The 23,390-nt window shown below is 46.6% G+C and overlaps 1 protein-coding gene across 1 annotated transcript in view; it reads right to left on the bottom strand.

Moving 5' to 3' along the window:
* Positions 1–23,390, bottom strand: part of NLRP5 (NLR family pyrin domain containing 5) — a 58,259-nt gene that overhangs the window by 10,578 nt on the left and 24,291 nt on the right. The window contains exons 9-13 of the mRNA XM_033224525.1: positions 19,854–20,024; positions 18,892–19,059; positions 15,411–15,581; positions 12,531–12,701; positions 2,758–2,928 (exon numbers count right to left, since the gene is read on the bottom strand). Coding sequence (XP_033080416.1) covers positions 2,758–2,928; positions 12,531–12,701; positions 15,411–15,581; positions 18,892–19,059; positions 19,854–20,024 — 852 coding nt within the window. The remainder of the gene's footprint in view (positions 1–2,757; positions 2,929–12,530; positions 12,702–15,410; positions 15,582–18,891; positions 19,060–19,853; positions 20,025–23,390) is intronic.

The raw sequence follows: 23,390 nt of genomic DNA, 5'->3' as shown, positions 1-23,390 counted from the left end.
GCAGGAGAATTGCTTGAACCTGGGAGATGGAGGCTGCAGGGAGCTGAGATTATGCCATTGCACTCCAGCCTGGGCAACAAGAACGAAACCCCGTCTCAAAAAAACAAAAACACAAAACACACCAAAACCAAACAAAACACAAACACAAAACAACAGTAACAACAGAACAAAACAACCCCAAAACAAAACAAAACAAAAAAAACAAAACCAAAAAACAAAACAAAAAAACCAGATGCAGTTGTGAGGGCCAACCCTTGAGGCTGACCCAGTCTTTGGTGTCAGCATGGATAAATGGTGATGGAGGGATCCAGATAGCCTCCCAGCACTTAAATGCCATCTCAAAAAAAAAGATGTCTCTAACTGACTAAGATTAAGATTCTACACCATGCAGAAGGAGGGCTTGAAACAACTCAAACAAATGGTGGAATTAATACTTGCGGGCACTCAGAAGTTTGTGAACTCGAATCCATACCAAAGACCTTTCTTTTGTTCTTGGGAAGAGAGAAATCTCAAAATGATACCTCACTCATGGACCATTAATTCTACCTTTGTAATGAATACGCAGATGCTACCAAGTACACGAAGGTTTAGAATGAAATCATTTATGCTCATGATGGAAACACTAGATATAAGGTACGTGTCCAGCTTTAGGAAACTTTTAAAGTTTAGGAGATTTTTTGTTTTTTCTTTTTTTTTTTTTTGAAACAGAGTCTCGCTCTGTCGCCCAGGCTGGAGTGCAGTGGTGCCATCTCGGCTCACTGCAAGCTCCGCCTCCCGGGTTCCAGGTTCACGCCATTCTCCTGCCTCAGCCTCCTGAGTAGCTGGACTACTGGTGAACGCCACCATGCCCGGCTTTTTTTTTTTTTTTTTTTGGTATTTTTAGTAGAGACAGGGTTTCACTGTGTTAGCCAGGATTGTCTCGATCTCTTGACTTTGTGATCCACCCGCCTTGGCCTACCAAACTGCTGGGATTATAGGCATGAGCCACCGCACCCGGCCAGAGATTTTTAAAGAATATACCATTCAATGGAATACCTCACCATACTTCATTTATTATAATAGACATATCCTCAGATGCAATGTGAGACCAATGCCAAAAGTTTTGGTTTCTTGGGAGTTCTAGTTCTCCACTGGATATGATGGGGGGTAGATGAGACTACATGAGGTTAGATATACAAAATATTTAGTGCTCTGCCTGCCACATGTTAAGAATGCATTAAGGCTGGGTGTGGTGGCTCAAGCCTGTAATCCCAGCACTTTGGGAGGCCGAGACGGGTGGATCACGAGGTTAGGAGATCGAGACCATCCCGGCTAACATGGTGAAACCCCGTCTCTACTAAAAAAAAAAATACAAAAAACTAGCCGGGCGAGGTGGCAGGCGCCTGTAATCCCAGCTACTCGGGAGGCTGAGGCAGGAGAATGGTGTAAACCCGGGAGGCGGAGCTTGCAGTGAGCTGAGATCCGGCCACTGTACTTAGCCTGGGCGACAGAGCGAGACTCCATCTCAAAAAAAAAAAAAAAAAAAAAAAAGAATGCATTAAGTGCTTGGCAGGGTGCGGTGGCTCACACCTGTAATCCCAGCACTTGGGGAGGCCAAAGTGGGTGGATTGCCTGAGGTCAGGAGTTCGAGACCAGCCTGGCCAACATGGTGAAACTCTGTCTCTACTAAAAGTACAGAAATTAGCCGGGCATGGCAGCACACGCCTGAAATCCCAGCTACTCAGGAGGCCGAGGCAGGAGAATTGCTTGAACCCCGTATGTGGAGGTTGCAGTGAGCCGAGATCATGCCACTGCATTCCAGCCTGGGCAACAGAGCAAGAGTCAATCAATAAATAAACAAATTAAAAAAAAGAACGCATTAAGTTGCATTCAGTGCTGACTACTACGATCCTTTCTTTGTAAACCATCAATCAAATGCACGTTTGCGTCTAGGACCAAAGAACTCCCGAAGAAAGCCGGGCGCGGTGGCTCAAGCCTGTAATCCCAGCACTTTGGGAGGCCGAGACGGGTGGATCACGAGGTCAGGAGATCGAGACCCTCCTGGCGAACACGGTGAAACCCCGTCTCTACTAAAAATACAAAAAACTAGCCGGGCGTGGTGGCGGGCGCCTGTGGTCCCAGCTACTCGGGAGGCTGAGGCAGGAGAATGGCGTGAACCCGGGAGGCGGAGCTTGCAGTGAGCTGAGATCCGGCCACTGCACTCCAGACCGGGCGACAGAGCAAGACTCCGTCTCAAAAAAAAAAAAAAGAACTCCCGAAGACATTCAAACCACTAACAGGGACGACTGCATGGCTGTGAGACTGAAGATTGATTTGTGCTCACTGAGCTCTTTTACTTTTTCCACAGTCTGTTTAATGACGGGATATTCCGATTCAATAGAAACATTTCAACCAAGGGTGAAGACATTTGAGACCCAGAGGGAAGGAGATTAAGAGACAAGCACTCTCCCTTCTCCATATGGATAAATAACTGAAGATGAACTTAGGACAAGATGCCTTCCTCTGAGGAACGGACCATGTTTAGGGACCAAGGGTGATTCGGAACTCATGGTTTCTCCCATGAGGCTCCACTGGCCCTTTCCGTGCTCACCGTGGTGTTCACACCTCAACTTACCTAGGATGCCGTCAGAAAAACGAGTGTCAGAGCTCACCCTGAAAGCGGTTTTTGGTTCCAGTCTCCCTGCTCCTATCTCCTGACCTTTCAGGAACTCCAGACCCCATATGATCGAGTTGACCCAACACCCATGGAAAACTCACTCCAGGTCCTGGAGATGACAAGATGGTTCTCTCATGACCTCGCACAGAAGCTTCATGCCGTTGTCTTCCACGGGGTTCATGCTAAGGCTCAGGTGCGTCAGCCACGCGTTACCCATCAGCGCAAGTGCAAGAAAACCACAGCCAGCCGTGTCCAGGTTGCACCGATTCAGCCTGTGGGCGCACACACGGGAAAGAAGATCGGGACACTCATTCCCCAGCATGACCTCAAGTGAGCAGCTGCTCTCCTCCCAGCTCCAGTCTGCTTCTGTGTAGGAGGGGGTCATATTTGTTTTTCTTTTTTCTTTTTTCTTTTTTTTTTTTTTTGAGGAGTCTTGCTCTGTCACCCAGATTGGAGTGCAGTGGGGCAAGCTCTCAGTTCACTGCAGCCTCCACCTCCTGGGCACAAGCAATTCTGCTGTCTCAGCCTCCCGAGCAGCTGGAATTACAGGCATGCACCACCACGCCTGGCTAGTTTTTGTATTTTTTTTTTTTTTTTTTTTTTTTTTTTGAGACGGAGTCTTGCTCTGTCGCCGGGGCTGGAGTGCAGTGGCCGGATCTCAGCTCACTGCAAGCTCCGCCTCCCGGGTTCACGCCATTCTCCTGCCTCAGCCTCCCGAGTAGCTGGGACTACAGACGCCCGCCACCTCGCCCGGCTAGTTTTTTGTATTTTTTTAGTAGAGACGGGGTTTCACAGTGTTCGCCAGGAGGGTCTCGATCTCCTGACCTCGTGATCCGCCCGCCTCGGCCTCCCAAAGTGCTGGGATTACAGGCTTGAGCCACCGCGCCCGGCCTAGTTTTTGTATTTTTAGTAGAGATGGGGTTTTACGATATTGACCAGGATGGTCTCGAACTCCTGACCTTGTGATCCGCCCGCCTCGGCCTACCCAAAGTGCTGGGATTACAGGCGTGAGCCACTGTGCCTGGCCAGGTTTAAGACCTTCCCTCTGACAGAACGTACTCAAATGAGAAGGAATCAGAAAACCAACTCTGGTAATATGACAAAACAAGGCTGTTTGACCTCCCCCCAAAATCACACTAGTTCACCAGCAATGGATCCAAACCAAGAAGACATCCTTGATTCTCCTGAAAAAGAATTCAAGAGGTTAGTTATTAAGCTAATCGGGGAGGGATTGGAGAAATGTGAAGCCCAATGCAAGGACATCCAAAATATGATATAAGCGAAGGGAGAAATATTTAAGGAAATAGCTTAAAGAGAAAACAAATAATCAGGAAACTTCCGACAAATTTTTTTTTTTTTTTTTTTTGAGACAGAGTCTCGATCTGTTGCCCAGGCTGGAGTGCAGTGGCATGATCTCGGCTCACTGCAAGCTCCACCTCCCAGGTTCACGCCATTCTTCTGCCTCAGCCTCCCGAGTAGCTGGGACTATATGCGCCGCCACCACGCCCAGCTAATTTTTTGTATCTTTAGTAGAGACGGGGTTTTACCGTGGTCTTGATCCTCTGGCCGCGTGATCCGCCCACCTCGGCCTCCCAAAGTGCTGGGATTACAGGCATGAGCCACCTCGCCCGGCCTGGACACATTTTTAGAAATGCAAAATGGTCTGGAAAGTCTCAGCAAGAGAATTGAACAAGTAGAAGAAAGAAATTCAGGCTGGGCACAGTGGCTCACACCTGTAATCCCAGCAGCACTTTGGAAGGCCAAAGTGGGAGGATCACCAGGTCAAGAGAGTGAGACCATCCTGGCCAACATGGTGCAACCCTGTCTCTACTAAAAATACAGGCTGGGCACGGTGGCTCACGCCTGTAATCACAGCACTTTGGGTGGCTGAGGCAGGTGGATCACTTGAGGTTGGAAGTTCGAGACCAGCCTGACCAACATGGAGAAACCCCGTCTCTACTAAAAATACAAAAAATGAGGCAGGCATGGTGGTGCATGCCTGTAATCCCAGCTACTCAGGAGGCCGAGGCAGGAGAATTGCTTGAACCCAGGAGGCGGAGGTTGCAGTGAGCCGACATCATGCCATTGCACTCCAGCATGGGCAACAAAAGTAAAACTCCATCTCAAAAAAAAAATAAAAAAAATAAAAAATAAGTTAGCTGGATGTGGTGGCACGTACCTGTAGTCCCAGCTACTTGGGAGGCTGAGGCAGGAGAATCGCTTGAGCCCAGCAGGCAGAGGTTGCAGTGAGCCGAGATCACACCACTGCACTCCAGCCTGGGTGATGGAGCGAGACTCTGTCTCAAAAAAAAAAAAAAAAAAAATTCAGAGCTCGAAGTCAAGGTCTTTGGACCTTGTCCAAAAAGTCCAAGAATTGATTCAAAGGTCTTTGAATCAATCCAATCCAACAAAGACAAAGAAAAAAGAATAAGAAAATAAGAACAAAGCCTCCAAGAAGTCTGGGATTATGTTAAATGCAAACCTAAGGATAATTGGTATTCCTGAGAACAAAAAGAATTCTAAAGGCCTGGAAAACATATTTGGGTGCATAATTGAGGAAAACTTCCCTGGCCTTTCTAGAGACCTAGACCTCCAAATAGAAGAGCACAAAGAACACCCGGGAAATTAATCACAGAAAGATCTTTACCTAGGTATGATGTCATCAGGTTATCCAAAGTTAAGATGAAGGAAGGAATCTTTAACAGTAGATTTCTTGACAGAAACCCTGTAAGCTAGAAGGGATTGGGGCCCTATCTTCAGCCTCCTCAGACAAAACAATTATCAGCCAAGAATTTTGTATCCAGCGAAACTAAGCATCTTATATGAAGGAAAGATACAGTGTTTTTCAGACAAATGCTGAGATAATTTGCCATTACCAAGACTCCACTAAAAGGAGCTCTAAATCTTGAAACAAATCCTGGAAACACATCAAAACAGAACCTTTTAAAGCATAAAAAATTACCAACAAAAAAGTCCAAGAACACAGGACCTATAAAACAAAAATACAAGTTAAAAAGCAGAAACAAAAAAACAAAAAACACAACCCAAGGTACACAGGCAACAAAGAGAATGATGAATTCAACAGTACCTCACATCTCAATCCTAACATTGAATGTAAACGGCCTAAATGCTCCACTTAAAAGATACAGAATGCAGAATAAATAAGAACTCACCAACCATCTGCTGCCTTCAGGAGACTCACCTAGCACATAAAGACTCACATAAACAAAGTAAAGGGGTAGAAAAAGGCATTTCATGCAAATGGACACCAAAAGTGAGCAGGGGTAGCTATTCTTAGATCAGATGAAACGAACTTTAAAGCAACAGCAGTTAAGGAGACAAAGAGGGACATTACATAACCATAAAAAGGCCTGTCCAACAGGAAAATATCACAATTCTAAACACATATGCACCCAACACTGGAGGTCCTAAATTCATAAAACAATTACTAATAGACCTAAAAAGTGAGATAGACAGCAACACAATAATAGTGGGGGACTTCAATACTCCACTAACAGCACTAGACAGGTCATGAGGCAGAAAGTCGAAGATACAATGGATTTAAACTATACTTTGGAACAAACGGACTTAACAGATCTATACAGAACATTTCATCCAACCACTGCAGAATACACATTCTAATCAACAGTGCATGGAACTTTCTCCAAGATAGACCATAACAGGCCATGGAATGAGCTTCAATAAATTTAAGAAAATTGCAATTATATCAAGCACTCTCTCAGACCACAGTGGAATAAAACTGGAAATCAACTTCAAAAGGAACCTTCAAAACCATGCAAACACATGGAAATTAAATAACCTGCTCCTGAATGAGCATTTGGTCAAAAATGAAATCAATATGGAAATTAAAAAATTCTTCAAACTGAACAACGACACAATCTATTAAAACCTCTGGGATACAGCAAAGGCAGTGCTAACAGGAAACTTCATGGCCCTAAACGCCTACATCAAAAAGACTGAAAGAGCACAAACTGACACTCTAAGGTCACATCTCAAGGAGGTAGAGAAACAAGAACAAACCAAACCCAAACCCAGCAGAAGAAAGGAAATAACCAAGATCAGAGCAGAATTAAGTGAAACAAACAAAAAAATACAAAAGATAAATGAAACAAAAAGCTGGTTCTTTGAAAAGATAAGTACAATTCAAAGACCATTGGTAAGATTAACCAAGAAGACAAGAGAAAATCCAAATAACCTCACTGAGAAATCGAACAGGAGATATTACAACTGACACCACTGAAATACAAAAGGTAATTCAAGCCTACTGTGACCACCTTTATGCACGTAAACTAGAAAACCTAGAAGAGATGGATAAATTCCTAGAAAGATATAACCCTCCTAGCTTAAATAAGGAAGAATTAGATATCCTCAACAGACCAATAACAAGGAGTGAGATTGAAATGATAATTTAAAAATTGCCAACAAAAAAGTCCAAGAAGAGACAGATTCACAGAATTCTACCAGACATTCACAGAAGAATCGGTACCAGAATTGGTACCAATCCTTTTGACACTATTCCACAGGATAGAGGAAGAAGGAACCCTCCCTAATTCATTCTATGAAGTCAGCATCACCCTAATACCAACACCAGGAAAGGACATAACCAAAAAAGAAAACTACAAACCGATATCCTTGATGAACATAGATGCTAAAATCCTTAACAAAATCCTAGCTAACCGAATCCAACAACATATCAAAAAGATAATCCACCATGATCAAGTGGGTTTCATACCAGGGAGGGTTTAACATGTACAATGAATGTGATACACCACATAAACAGAATTAAAAACCACATGATCATTTCAATAGATACAGAAAAAGCATTCGACAAAATCCAGCATCCCTTTATGATGAAAACGCTCAGCCAAGTTGGCACAGAAGGGACATACCTTAATGTAATAAAAGTTATCTATGACAAACCCACAGGCAACATAATACTGAATGGGGAAAAGTTGAAAGCATTCCCTCTGAGAACTGGAACGAGACTGAGGTCTGAGCCGACTGCACCATGGTCAAGCCACCGTGTCCTCTGTGACCCACACGTACACATCCAGAAGGCCTCTTGGAGCCAGAAAGTCTAGGACAACAGGAAAACCACAGAAGAAAAACAGCTAGCTCCTGTCTTAGCTGATTAGCCAGCCTTGAACTTTCTACCATTGCAACATGTTGTATCCTAACTGATCAACCTAGTGACATTGTGCCCTGTGACGCCTCTCACCTTGTGACAATGTACCTTGTGACATTCTTCCCCTGCCCACAATAAACGGCCCCAAACTATAACTTTCCAGTGCTTACCCCTAACCTATAAAACTAGCTCCAATCCCACCACCCCCTTCGCTGACTCTCTTTTTGGACTCAGCCCGCTTACACCTGAGTGAATAAACAGTCCTGCTGCTCACACTTAGCCTATTCAGGATGTCTCTTCACTTAGGCACGTGCATGACAAAGACAAGGATGCCCACTCTCACTACTCGTCTTTGACATAATACTGGAAATCCTAGCCAGAGTAATCAGACAAGAGAAAGAAAGGGCATCCAAGGCAGTAAAGTGAAAGTCAAACTGTCGCTGTTGGCTGACGATATGATCCTTTACCTTGAAAGCTTTAAGGACTCCTCCAGAAAGCTCCTAGAACTGATAAAAGAATTCAAGTTTCCGGACACAAGATTCATGTGCACAAATTAATAGCTCTTCTATACACCAACAGCAACCAAGTGGAAAATCAAATCAAGAACTCAACCCCTTTTACAACAGCTTCAAAACAAAACACAACACAACACAACTTGGGAATATACCTAACCAAGGAGGTAAAAGACCTCTACAAGGAAAACTACAAAACACTGCTGAAATTGACAACACGAACAAATGGAAACACAGCCCATGCTTGTGGAAGGGTAGAATCAATATTGTGAAAATGACCATCCTGCCAAAAGCAATCTACAAAATTCAATGCAATCCCAATACCACCATCGTTCCTCACAGAATTAAACAATTCTAAAATTCAAATGGAAGCAAAGAGCCCACATGGCAAAGCAAGACTAAGCAAAAAGAACAAACCTGGAGCCATCACACGACCTGATTTCAAACTATAAGGCATAGTCACCAAAACAGCATGGTACTGGTACAAAAATGGGCACATAGACCAATGAAACAGAATAGAGAACAGAAATAAACCGAAATACCTACAGCCAACTGATCTTTGACAAAGCAAACAAAAACCTAAAGTGGGAAGGACACCCTTTTTGACAAATGGTGCTGAAACAATTGGTTAGCCACATGTAGGAGAATGAAACTGGATCCTCATCTCTCACCTTATACAAAAATCAACTCAAGGTGGATTAAAGACTTAAACCTGGCCGGGCGCAGTGGCTCACGCCTGTAATCCCAGTACTTTGGGAGGCTGAGGCAGGCAGATCAGGAGTTTGAGACCAGCCTGGCCTACATGGCAAAACCCCATCTCTACTAAAAATACGAAAATTAGCTGGGCATGGTGATGGGTGCCTGTAATACCAGCTACTGGGGAGGCTGAGGCAGGAGAATCACTTGAACCTGGGAGGTGGAGGTTGCAGTGAGCTGAGATCATGCCATTGCACTCCAGCCTGGGCGACAAGAGCAAAACTCGTTTTTTTTTTTTTTTTTTTTAAAGACTTAAACCTAAGACCTGAAACTCTAAAAATTCTAGAGGATAACATTGGAAAAAATCTTCGAGACACTGGCTTAGTCAAGGATTTCATGACCAAGAACCCAAAAGTGAATGCAATGAAAACAAAGATAAGTAGCTGGGACTTAATCGAACTAAAGAGCTTTTGCACAGCAAAAGGAACAGTCAGCAGAGTCAACAGACAACCCACAGAGTGGGAGAAAATCTTCACAGTCTACACATCTGACAAAGGACTAATATCCAGAGTCTACAATGAACTCAAATCAGTAAGAAAAAAACAATCCCGGCCGGGCGCGGTGGCTCAAGCCTGTAATCCCAGCACTTTGGGAGGCCGAGACGGGCGGATCACGAGGTCAGGAGATCGAGACCATCCTGGCTAACACGGTGAAACCCCGTCTCTACTAAAAAAAACTACAAAAAACTAGCCGGGCGAGGTGGCGGCGCCTGTAGTCCCAGCTACTCAGGAGGCTAAGGCAGGAGAATGGCGTAAACCCGGGAGGCGGAGCTTGCAGTGAGCTGAGATCCGGCCACAGCACTCCAGCCTGGGTGACAGAGCGAGACTCCGTCTCAAAAAAAAAAAAAAAAAAAAAAAAAAAAAAAAGAAAAAAACAATCCCATCAAAAAGTGGGCTAAGGACATGAATAGACAATTCTCAAGGTACACAAATGGCCAACAAACATATGAAAAATGCTCAACATCACTAATAATCAGGGAAATGCAAATCAAAACCACAATGTGATACTCCCTCATCCTTGCAAGAATGGCCATGATAAAAAACAAAACAAAACACAGTAGATGCTGGGGTGGATGTGGTAAACAGGTAACACATTTACACTGCTGGTGGGAAAGTACATTAGTCCAGCTGCTATGGAAAACAGGGTGGAGATTCCTTAAAGAACTAAAAGTAGACCTACCGTTTGATCTAGTAATCCCACTACTGCGTATCCACTCAGAGAAAAAGAAGTCATCATTCGAAACAAATACTTGCAACCCTTATGTTTATAGTAGCAGAATTTACAATTGCAAAATCTTGGAACCAACCCAAATGCCCATCAATCAGTGAGTGGATAAAGAAACTATGGTGTGTGTATCAATGAGTGGATAAAGAAATTATGGTGTGTGTGTATACATATATATTAATGAGTGGATAAAGAAACTATGGTGTGTGTGTGTATACATATGTATCAATGAGAGGATAAAGAAACTATGGTGTGTGTGTGTATACATATGTATCAATGAGAGAATAAAGAAACTATGGTGTGTGTGTATGCATATATATACACACACACATATATACATATCTCTCACACACACACACACATACATGATGGACTACTACTCAGCCATAAAAAGGAATGAATTAACAGCATTTGCAGTGATCTGGATGAGACTGGAGACTATTATTCTAAGTGAAGTAACTCAAGAATGGGAAACCAAAGATTTTATGTTTTCACTGATATGTGGGAGCTAAGCTATGAGGATGCAAAAGCGTAAGAATGATACAATGGACTTTGGGGACTTGGCAGGGAAGAGTGGGAGAGGGACGAGGGATAAAAGACTACAAATAGGGTGCAGTGTATACTGCTTGGGTGATGGGTGCACCAAAATCTCACAAATCACCACTAAAGAACTTACTCATGTAACCTGGCCAGGCATGGTGTCTCACACCTGTAATCCCAGCATTTTGGGAGGCCGAGGTGGGCAGATCACCTGAGGTCAGGAGTTTGAGACCAGCCTGGACAACATGGCAAAACCCTGTCTCAACTAAAAATACAAAAATTAGCCAGGCATGGTGGTGCATGCCTGTAATCCTCATCTACTCGGGAGGCTGAGGCAGGAGAATCGCTTGAACCTGGGAGGGGAGGCAGAGGTTGCAGTGAGCTGAGATCGCGCCACTGAACTCCAACCTGGGCAACAGAGCAAGTCTGTCTCAAAAAACAAGAACTTACTCATGTCACCAACCACCACCTGTACCCCAATAACTTATGGAAAAATAAAATGAGAACTGCATTTGTCTCTATCACTAGCAATGAATAAACACAGTAGTAATCAACACAATTGATCCTCGTTATTCATGGTTTCTGTATTTGTGAATTTTTCTACTTGCTGAAATGGGTTGGTAATTCTCCAAATCAGCACCGGGAGTGCTCAGTCCTTCCTGGACACGCATGTGTGCAGAGCAGAGAACGTGAGTCGCCAGGCACCCATGTTGCTCCCAGTGGAGGCTGAACTGATTTCAGCTCTCCACTGTCAACAAGTATCCTTTGTGAGGGTCTTTAGTGCCGTGTTTGTTGGATTTTTGTGCTTTCTGTGGGCAATTTTCTTTTCTTCTTTTTTTTTGTGATGGAATCTCACTCTGTCGCCCAGGCTGGAGTTCAATAGTGTGATCTCGGCTCACTGCCACCTCCACCTTGCAGGTTCAAGTGATTCTCCTGCCTCAGCCTCCTGAGTAGCTGGGATTACAGGCATGCATCGCCACATCCGAATACTTTTTTTGTATTTTTAGTAGAGACAGAGTTTCGCCATGTTGGCCAGGCTGGTCTCGAACTCCTGAGCTCAAGTTATCCACCCACCTCAGCCTCCCAAAGTGCTGGGATTACAGGCGTGAGCCACCGCACTCCGCTGCAATTCTGTTGTTTAAAATGACCTCCTAGCATAGCGCCAAAGTATCCTCCAATGCTGGGGAGGGTGGGGAGGCTGTGAGTTCCATCACTTGTGTCAGTTGGGCTTTGTCAGGCACGAGTCACGGTGCCGTTGGTCATGCGCTCAATGTTAACGAATGAACAATGTGTATCAAGTAAAAGCCACTGAACGGAAACAAGAAATACAAAGTTTTCGATGGATGAAAACGTGAGTAGAGGTTCACAGGAAGCTAACCCTGTATCTCTCCCAGGGGCAATGGCTCTGTGTTGGCTGGTTCAGTGCTCAAGGGTGACTTTGCAGAACGTGATGACCTCCAATTATGAGAACTGACTGTTCCTGAACAAATGACTTTCCCACTGTAAGATAACACAAAGGCAGACACAGAATTTTCCAAGAAAGGATGAAATCTAGGAGATGTGAACAGAATTCGGCACATACTAGGTCCCTTCATATGACGATGTCCACACCCCACCCCACGGCTTTCTGCTGAGAGCTACACCACGCTATGTTAGAAAGCTAGGATGTCCTCACAGGGGAGCAAGCCAGACTCACATCAGCCTCCGCAGACTACAGTGGGGAAGTCTCATGGATCGACACAGCAGATTCACACCTTCGTTCCCCAGGTCGTTGTTGGATAGGCACAGGTGTGTCAAGCTCCGGTTGTTGACGAGGGCTGAGGCCAGGCTCTGGCAACCCGTGGCCGTGATGCCACAGTCCTCCAGTCTGCAAGGAGAGCACGCCAGAGAGGACATGATGAGGTGCCTTCTTCACGTTCCATCTCTCCCCCTCCTTCGCAAAGAGGGGAAGACGTATCACCCCCATAGCTGGCATGTCCTTGCAGACATATGGTGAAGTCACATCCTCTGTGCCTTTGACTTGCAAACTCAACTCCAGCGTATCAGTCCCAAGAAAATACTCTAAGTGTCATGGGTGATTAGATCTACCAGTCACAACGGGGAATGGCTGGGCAACCTGGGTCTGCTCGCTCCTCGGCCATTTCCAGTCCTCACATGGCCATGATGTAAGGCTTTGCCGAGTCATGTTTCCAATTTATTTACTTATTTATTTTTATTTATTTGTTTGAGACAGAATCTCACTGTTGCCCAGGCTGGAGTGCAGTGGCATGGTCTCAGCTCACTGCAACCCCCACCTCTCGGGTTCAAATGATTCTCCTGCCTCAGCCTCCTGAGTAGCTGGGATCATAGGCGTGCACCAGCATGTTTGGCAAATTTTTGTATTTCTAGTAGAGACAGGGTTTCACCATGTTGGTCATGCTGGTCTCGAACTCCTGACCTCAGGTGATCCAGCTGCCTTGGCCTCCCAAAATGTTGGGATTACAGGCTTGAGCCACTGTACCGTGCCAATTTTTCCAATTTAAAAGTACACTTAGGCCGGGCACCATGGCTTATATGTTTGTAATCCCAGCACTTTGAGAGGCTGAGGCGGGAGGACTGCTTGAGCCCACAAGTTCGAGATCAGCCTGGGCAACATATCAAGATCCTGTGTCCAAAAACAAATTAGCCAGGCATGGTGGTACATGCATATAGTCCCAGCTACTTGGGAAGCTGAGGTAGGAGGATCCCTGAAGCCTGGGAGGTAGGGGCTGCAGTGAGCTGTGATTGTGCCACTGTACTCCAGCTGGGTGAACAGAGAGCAACATAAACTAGATACTCTGCTTTTTCAAAGCTTAAGCAGTGTTTTTTTTTTTTTTTTTTTTTGAGATGGAGTTTCACTCTTGTTGCGCTGGCGGGAGTGCAATGGAATGACTTTGGCTCACTGCAACCTCTGCCTCCTGGGTTCAAGCAGTCTCCTGCCTCAGCCTCTTGAGTAGCTGGGATTACAGGTACCCTCCACCACACCCAACTAATTTTTTTGTATTTTTAGTAGAGATGGGATTTCACCACATTGGCCAGGCTGGTCTTGAACTGCTGACCTCAGGTGATCCACCCGCATCAGCCTCCCAAAGTGCTGGGATTATAGGCGTGAGCCACCACACCTGGCCATTTAAGCAGCTTTTTATGTAGCACTGAAGTGATTCCAGACACAGTCCGCTACATGAGTGATACACATTTTGCTGTAACAAGAACTTGGAGTGAACGCCCCTTCCTGTTGAGAATATGACACCCAAGACTGAGAGCTCAGGGTGTGATGGGGCCACACCCCGTCACCTTCTAAGCCTGGATGTCTCATTGGTGATACCAGCACTGCCATCCAGCTAAGATTAAAGATCACCTAGAGCTGTGCTGTCCAGAATGGGAGCTGCTAGCTCCACGTGGTTACTGAGCTCTTGACATGGGTCTAGTGTGATGAGGAAACTGACTTCCCCATTTAATTTAGATTTGGCTGGCCACTCGTGGATACTGGCTGCCACACTGGGTGGCTCAGCTGAATCGGACCCACCCTTGACTCCTGGCATCACCATCCAAGCACCGTCCAACTGTGGGACACATGACACAGCCTTTCCGAAGCTGTGTCATCTGTCAACTGGATTATCAATAGCACCTGCTCCGTAGACCTGTTCTGAGAACTCAGCGAGGAAGGGTTGGAGGAATTTTAGCGCAGTGCTTGGCACAGCTCAGTAAGCATTGAATAGTGGGTGCTGTAACTCTGCTGCTGCTTCTCCTCCCTCCCTAGATCAGTTATCAGTAAGCAAGTCATATCCTTTGGGCCAGGCACGGTGGCTCACACCTGTAGTCCCAGAACTTCGGGAGGACAAGGCAGGAGGATCGCTTGGGCCCAAGAGGTCGAGGCTGCAGTGAGCTAGGATCTTACCACTGCACTCAGCCTGGGCAACAGCAAAACTAACACGGAAAAGGAAAAAGGTGATATCCCTTTAGGTGTCAGGGTACAGAACTGCCACCCCTCGCATTTCCACTTGGAGGCATTTCTGCTAGAACAACACAGGCCTGGGTTCATCCCTGCTCTGGGTTCCCTTGTCTCCAGAGGAGGAGGTGGGATTGGGATTTTGGGTGATGCTCTGCTCAGACCCTCTTTTTTGAGACTCTCTGTGCCCAGAATCCCAGAATGCATGAGCTCTGGCCTGGACTTTACCAGGCAGAGGGGAGCCTGACCCCCACCCAAGTTCTTTGAGTGACTGAGTGGACATCTCTGTCCAGTCGTGGGGCCAAGCATTCACTAACCCACAGTGTAAGCTGCACACATAAGCCTCACGCCCAAGAGAGCTTTATCAGGAGGGAAGGTCATTATTCAATTTCCATCTGGCTGATTCCCGCTTCCACCTTGTATCTCCCATTTAGAGTTTGGCAGCAAGAACAGATGTTTATCAGGTCACTCTTATACCCTGACACTGGGGCAGTCTCGGGAGGTCCCAACTTCCTTCCTCACCCTGTTTGTGCATCTGCTTATTCCCCTCCCACCATGACTGGAGAATCGAAGTTACGATAATCCCGGCGGAAAGGAAGTGGCACTCACGTCAGCTTCTGCAGGGTGCACTGGGAGACCCTCAAGGCATCACTGAGAGGCGTCACTCCCTGGTCTGTCACCTCGTTTCCTGCCAGGCTCAGAGACTTTAGGCTGGGAGAGGTTGTAAGGATTTGGGAGATCTTCAGGTAACAGGCGTGGGTCAATCCACAGCGATCCAGCCTGCAGAGACAAGCAGCATGAAGCAATCCCAGCTCTCGCCCAAAGCAGCCCATTTCCCCTCTACTCAGCACACGCCAGTGGCACTGGCCATTTTCCTGGTCCTCGGACTCTGTCTGCTCCTGCCTCTGGGCCTGAAAAGTTGCTGTTCCTTCCATTGCAACCTCCCCTCCTCCCCTGCCTCAGGTCTTCATGGGGCTTATGTCCTCGTTCATGTCTCTTGAAGGTTGCCTTTTGGGTAAGCCAGACCTTAAACAGTGCCTGCCCCACCTCCTTCCGTTGTTTCAACATTCATAGCAACGCACCCGAGCCAACTTTTTTTTTTTTTTTTGAGACAGGGTCTTGCTCTTGTCACCCAGGCTGGAGTGCAGTGGCTCAATCTTGGCTCACTGTAACCTCCGCCTCCCGGGTTCAAGCAAGTCTCCTGCCTCAACCTCCAGAGTAGCTGGGATTACAGGTGCCCACCACCACACCCGGCTAATTTTTGTATTTTTAGTAGAGATGGGGTGTCACCATGTTGGCGAGGCTGGTTTTGAACTCCCGACCTCAGGTGATCCACCTGCCTCGGTCTCCCAAGGAGCTGGGATTACAGGCGTGAGCCACTGTGCCTGGCCTGTGTTGAATTTTAGACAGAACTTTTAGAGCTCTCCAAGCCTACACATGCTCCTGCCATGTGTGTGCACACATCATTCTTTTTGTCTTGTTTTGTTCTCCCTGTGCTGGCCTGTGAGCATCAGGAGAGCAGGAATCTTGTATCATTCATCAGCACATCCCAGGAACATGTCACAGTACTATATGCAGAATCAAGCATCTGTCGTTATTGAACAAAAATCTTATTTCGGCCGCGCGTGGTGGCTCAAGCCTGTAATCCCAGCACTTTGGGAGGCCGAGACGGGCGGATCACAAGGTCAGGAGATCGAGACCATCCTGGCTAACATGGTGAAACCCCGTCTCTACTAAAAAAATACAAAAAACTAGCCGGGCGAGGTGGCGGGCACCTGTAGTCCCAGCTACTCGGGAGGCTGAGGCAGGAGAATGGTGTGAACCCGGGAGGCGGAGCTTGCAGTGAGCTGAGATCCGGCCACTGCACTCCAGCTTGGGCGACAGAGCGAGACTCTGTCTCAAGAAAAAAAAAAACAAAAAACAAAAAATCTCATTTCATCCATCAGCACATTCCTGGAATATATTGTACTACACGCAGAATCAAGCATCTGTCATTATTGAATAAAAGGCTCTTGTTTCATTCATCAGCACATCCCAGGAACTTGTCGTACTACACGCAGAATCAAGCGTCTGTCGTTATTGAATAAAGGAAAGTTCCAACTCCTCAATGTGATAGTGAATAGAAACCCTCTACAATGTGGCCCAAACCATCTTTCAATGTCAAAGTCTACCGTTTAGAGACTTAAGCTCATCACCCCATCCCTCTACACAGTAAATACTTTGGGGAATACGGGCCAAGTGTTAGGAATAGAGCAGTTCTAGGTTCTGGGACTACAGGAGTGAAGAGAATAGAACAATACCCCTGCCCCTGTGTGTTTTGAATCCAGGCTCCAGCTCTCTGCACTTGTGGTACAGAGAGTGAGCAAAAGAGTGAGCGTGTAGCTTCCTCGAATCTGTTCCCAGATAAACCCCACGAGGTCAGGCACAGCATTTCCGTCCTGAGACAACATCTATGCTTTGGCCAATTTCCCTGGGTTACATCTTTTTAAAGTACAGTTCCCTGGTTACCAGGCACACACACACATGGTGCAAAGCAAATTCTTCTTTCTTATTATTCTTCGATGTTAGCTGATGTGCCAACTAACAAAGCTCAAAGCAGGGCTTGTACTTGTCTGTCCCAGAATACCATATTTGGGAGGGTGCAGCAGGTAGATCACTTGAGGTCAGAAGTTCGAGTCCAGCCTGGCCAACATGGTAAAACTCCCCATCTCTACTAAAAATACAAAAATTAGCCAGGTGTGGTGGTGCACACCTGTAATCCCAGCTACTTAGGAGGCTGAGGCAGGAGAATCACTTGAACCCGGGAGGCAGAGGTTGCAGTGAGCTGAGATCACACCACTGCACACCAACCTGAGCAACTGAGCTAGACTCAGTCTCAAAAAAATGAAAAAGAAAAAGAAAAAAAAAGGAAAAGAAAAAAGGAAAAGAATACTATATAAACATTAAATAGTTGTATCTCTAGACCAAGCTAATCTAATGAACAAACCACCTTCCCAGGACTTACAAACCACAGTGAGAGCCCCAAACCGGAATCAACCAACCAACCAATGTGTCCCTGGACAGGGGAATGGTTCAACTGTGGTACTCCATAGCATCAAACGGCTGTCGCCAAGAGAAAGGAAGAAAATGTGGAACACTTGACTGCTTGGGTGGACCTCAAGCACTGATGGAGCAAAGCCGTCTCAGGCGACAATGTACCACACTGATTTCATTGTAAGAGCATTGTCGAGGCAGGGCGCAGTGGCTCACACCTGTAATCCCAGCACTTTGGGAGGCTGAGGTGCACAGATCATGAGGTCAGGAGATCAAGACCATCCTGGCTAATATGGTGAAACCCTGTCTCTACTAAAAAAAAGAAAAATAGAAAAAATGAGCCAGGCGTGGTGGCAGGCACCTGTAGTCCCAGCTACTCGGGAGGCTCAGGCAGGAGAATGGTGTGAATCCAGGAGGCAGAGCTTACAGTGAGCCGAGATCGCGCCACTGCACTCCAGCCTGGGTGACAGAGCAAGACTCCGTCTCAAAAAAAAAAAAAAAAAAAAAAGACCGGACTGGGCAACCAAACCAGACCTTGCCTCTGCATAATTTTTTTTTTTTTTTTGAGATGGAATCTTGCTCTGTCACCCAGGCTGGAGTGCAGTGGCACCCTCTTGGCTCACTGCAAACTCTGCCTCCCGGGTTCATACCATTCTCCTGCCTCAGCCTCCCGAGTAGCTGGGACTACAGGCACCCGCTACCAAGCCCAGCTAATTTTTTTTTGTATTTTTAGTAGACACGAGGTTTCACCATGTTAGCCAGGATGGTCTCAATCTCCTGACCTTGTGATCCGCCCCACCTTGGCCTCCCAAGAATAAATATTTTTAAATGAAACTTTGAGTTTTTTTATTGTGATAAAGTATTTATAACCGAAAATGAACTATTTTAATTATTTAGGTGTGCAATTCAGCGGCATTAAACTCCTGCAACCATCACCACCATCCATCACCAAAACTTTTTCATCTTTGCAGCTCTTTAATTTTTGCCTCTTTCTGTAATCATTTCAAACAAAAGTAAAAACGAAGAAACAAAGGCAAAAGCCCTACCAGAGACGTACCTCAAAGACTCCAACAAACATTTTGGGTGTTTTAAGGCTTCACACGCCATCCTTACATGCTCTTCCTTCAGGTGGGTGCCTCCCAAATTGAGGCATTTTAGGTTACGGTTGGCAATGAGGGTTCTCCAGAGGTGCTGCAGACCAGGGGCAATCTGTGCATTCCTAAACCTGCAGGAGGCAGGAAAGGGGAGATGCATGTAACGCTGGTGACGTTTTGTTGTGACCTCACTTATCCTTCCCAGCCTTCTTCCACTCTAACTGGCAAATTTCTAATTGTATTTCCTTGTAAAGCAATGAATACCTGAGTGCCTGTGATAGGCCAGCTACTGGGAATAGTGTATGAAGCAGTATTAACCATCCCTGCCTTGAGGAGCTTTAACCATCCAAACCCATCCAAACCCATCCAAACCCATCCAAACCCATCCAAACCCGGTGTCAAGGAACCTGCTTCAGTAACACCACAAGGTTTTTGTTTTGTTTTGTTTTGAGATAGAGTCTTGCTCTGTTGCCCAGGCTGGAGTGCAGCGGCGTGATCTTGGCTCACTGTAACCTCCAACTCCCTGGTTCAAGCAATTCCCCTGCCTCAGCCTCCCAAGTAGCTGGGATTACAGGCACACACCACCATGCCCTGCTAATTTTTTTTTTTTTTTGTATTTTTAGTAGAGCTGGGGTTTCACCATGTTGGCGAGGCTGGTCTTGAACTCCTGACCTCAGGTGATCCGCCTGCCTCGGCCTCCCAAAGTGCTGGGATTACAGGCGTGAGCCACGGCGCCCGGCCGAACACAAGGTCTTTAGCAACTCCCCACTCTGTGCTTTTGGGAACTTGGTTCCTACACCTTTGGTGGCACTGATGCCCTCAGGCTGAGCTTGAGGGGTTTCAGAAGGGTCTTCTCTCAGGAGTAGGGGAGAGCTGGGACAGCGTCATGGGAAGGGATTCTCTCGTAGGGGGCGGACAGCCTTACATCAGGGTCTGTATCTTGCAGGTGGAATGCCTCAGCTTGGCACACAGGGTCTTCATGGCCCGCTCTGTCAGGATGCTGCTGCCCAGGTCCAGCTGCCGCAGGTGGGGGTGGGTGCTGAGCACGGAGCAGAAATCTTCCCACTGCTCCTCCATAAGGGTCTTACCCTGCATCCTACATCAGGGGGATAGAAACAGGGGCTCGTGGGATGGAGTTTAAGGTGAGCAATCGTGGCAACACGTGGGAGGAGAGGGACCGAGCTATCGAGGTGAGACCAGGGCAGCTTTAGAGACTCTGAGGCAACTTAGCAGCTGCCATCATGCTTTGCAAGACTAGCCCTGTGTCCACCCTGCCTCCTGGGCATATTGATACCTGAGGGGTGTGCAGGCATGACTAGGAACCACCAGCTCCTGAATCAGATTTTTTTTTTTTTTGAGATGGAGTCTCACTGTCTCCAGGCTGCAGTGCAGTGGCGTGATCTCAGCTCACTGCAACTTCTGCCTCCCGGGTTCAAGCGACTCTCCTGCCTCAGCTTCCCGAGTAGCTGGGACTACAGGCACCCGCCACCATGCGCAGCTAATTTTTGCATTTTTAATAGAGATGGGGTTTCACCATATTGGCCAGACTGGTCTCAAACTCCTGATCTCATGACCTGCCCCTGCCTCGGCCTCCCAAAGTGCTGGGATTATAGGTGGGAGCCATCATGCCCGGCCCTGCATCAGATCTTTGCTTGAATTCCAGCTCCACTTGAACGTAAAACTGTGCAACAGCTTTGGAAAAGAGTATAGAGGTTCCTAAAAAAATATTAAAATAGAGCTACTGGAGGACCTAGCAATCCTACCTCTGGGTATAAGCCCAGAAGAACTGAGATCAGGATGCAGAAGAGGTATTTGGTCTCCCGTGCTCACTCTGACATTATTCATAACAGCTCAGATGTGGAAAACTTACATGTCCATCCACGGACAAACAGACAAACAACATGCGATACGGCCAGGCGTGGTGTCTCACGCCTGTAATCTCAGCACTTTGGAAGGCTGAGGCGGGCAGATCACTTGAGGTCAGGAGTTGGAGACCAGCCTCAATGTGGAGAAACCCCGTCTCTACTAAAAACACAAAATTAGCCAGGCGTGGTGGTTCATGCGTATAATCCCAGCTCCTCGGGAGGCTGAGGCAGGAGAATCGCTTGAACCTTGGAGGCAGAGGTTGTAGTGAGCCGAGACCGCGCCGTTGCACTCCAGCCTGGGCAACAAGAGGGAAACTCTGTCTCAAAAAAAAAAAAAAAAAAAAAAAAAACCATGACTATACATACGTAAATGGAATATTACTGATCCTTAAAGGAAGACATTCTACCGTTTTTGACAGCATGGATGAACCTGAAGGATATTGTTGGGTGAGCTATACCAGTCACAGAAGGACAAATACTGCATGATTCTACTTTGTTTTGGAGACGGAGTCTCTGTTGCCCAGGCTGGAGTGCAGTGGCATGATTTTGGCTCAACCTCTGCCTCCCAAGTTCAAGTGATTTTCCTGCCTCAGCCTCCCAGAGTAGCTGAGATTACAGGTGCCCGCCACCATGCCCAGCTAACTTCTGTATTTTCAGTAGAGACGGGGTTTCACTGTGTTGGTCAGGCTGGTCTCGAACTCCTGGCCTCAGGTGATCCACCCACCTCGGCCTCCCAAAGTGCTGGGATGACAGGTGTGAGCCACCACCACACTCGGCTCATGATTCTACTCTGAAATATCTAAAACTGCAGAAAGTAGAATGGAGGCTGCCAGGTGACTGGAGAGCCGGGGAGATGGAGTTATTGTTCCATGGCTGTGAAGTGTCAGTTATGTGAGATGAATAAGTTCTAGAGATTTGCTGTACAATGTTGTGTCCGTAGTTAATATTGTATTGTACACCTAAAAATTGGAGCAATTAGTCTCCCGTCCACTGGCAATCATCTCCTATCTGAGTTTATACCTTCCTACGTTTGTGAACAGGGAGCTAACCTCATGGGTTTGCCCTGAAGAATAAAAGAAACAAAGGCTAGGCGCGGTGGCTCACGCCTGTCATCTCAGCACTTCGGGAGGCTGAGGCGGGAGGATCACAAGGTCAGGAGTTCGACACCAGCCTGACCAACATGGTGAAACCCCGTCTCTACTAAAAATACAAATGTTAGCTGGGTGTGGTAGTGGGCAACTGTATTCCAGCTACCCAGGAGGCTGAGGCAGAACTGCTTGAACCCAGGAGGCAGATGTTGCAGTGAGCCAGGATCTTGCCACTGCATTCCAGCCTGGGTGACAGAGACTCCATCTCAAAAAAAAAAAAAAAAAAAAAATGATGAATAGATGACCCTGGAGGACATTAAGTGAAACAAGCCAGGCACACAGAAGTACAAATACTGCCTGATCTTCCTTACACGTAGAATCTAAGAACATGAACCCCACAGAAGCAGAGAGTGAAATGGTGGTTACCAGAGACTGGAAGGGAGGGACTCGGGAGATGCTGGTCAAAGGATACAAAATTTCAGTTAGGAGGAGTAAGTTTTAGTGACATACTGCACAGCAGGGTGATTGTAGTTAATAATGTGTATCTTAAAATTGCTAAAAGGGTAGTTTTAAAATATTCTCACTACAAAAAGTTACACATAGGGTAAGATAATAGATGTATTATCTTGATTTATTCTACAGTGTATATACATGTACCAAGCTATGACAGTGTACCCCATAAATACACACAATTATTGTCAAAGAAAAAGGTGAATACAGCCGGGCGTGGTGGCTCACGCATGTAATCCCAGCACTTTGGGAAGCCAAGGTGGACAGATCACCTGAGGTCAGGCGTTTGAGACCAGCCTGGCCAGCATGGTGAAACCCTGTCTCTACTAAATATGCAAAAAATTAGCCGGGCATGGTGCTGTGTGTCTGTAATCTCAGTTACTCAGGAGGTTGAGGCAGGAAAATTGCTTGAACCCAGGAGATGGAGGTTGCAGTGAGCCGAGATCACGCCACCGTACTCCAGTATGGGGCAACAGAGGGAGACTGTTTCAAAAAAAAAAAAACAGAAAAAAGTGAATGGTAAGTGTAGCACAGGGTTTGTGAACACAAGTAGCTGTGATTTTTTATGACATGCAAACTTCCCATCTCAGTGCTTAGCCTTGTCGCCGTGTACATTTTCAGTCCATCTACAGGAAAACTGCCCAGGTTGTAACTCCCCTGATTGCCAAAAGAACATAACGGGCAAGCTAATCTTTGTCTGCACTGACATGAGCTCTTCTCTCACAAAGCAAGCATCTGTACTTAATTGTTTTCCAACCAAGGGTAGCTGCCATGTTATCAAGGCCTTAGCACACACCAGGTGGTGTGCTGGACCTGTTTCATGTGAGGTGTTTTTTTTTGTTTTTTTCTTTTGAGACGGAGTTACGCTCTTTTTGCCCAGGCTGGAGTGCAATGGCACGATCTCAGCTCACCGCAACCTCCGCCTCCCGGGTTCAAGCGATTCTCCTGCCTCAGCCTCCCGAGTAGCTGGGATTACAGGCACGTGCCAACACGCCCAGC

Source organism: Trachypithecus francoisi, unplaced genomic scaffold, assembly GCF_009764315.1.
Source record: "Trachypithecus francoisi isolate TF-2019V2 unplaced genomic scaffold, Tfra_2.0 Lachesis_group12, whole genome shotgun sequence".
Lineage (NCBI taxonomy): Eukaryota > Metazoa > Chordata > Mammalia > Primates > Cercopithecidae > Trachypithecus > Trachypithecus francoisi.
The sequence above is the reverse complement of the archived record's forward strand: the minus strand, read 5'-3'. Positions and strand labels throughout refer to the sequence as shown.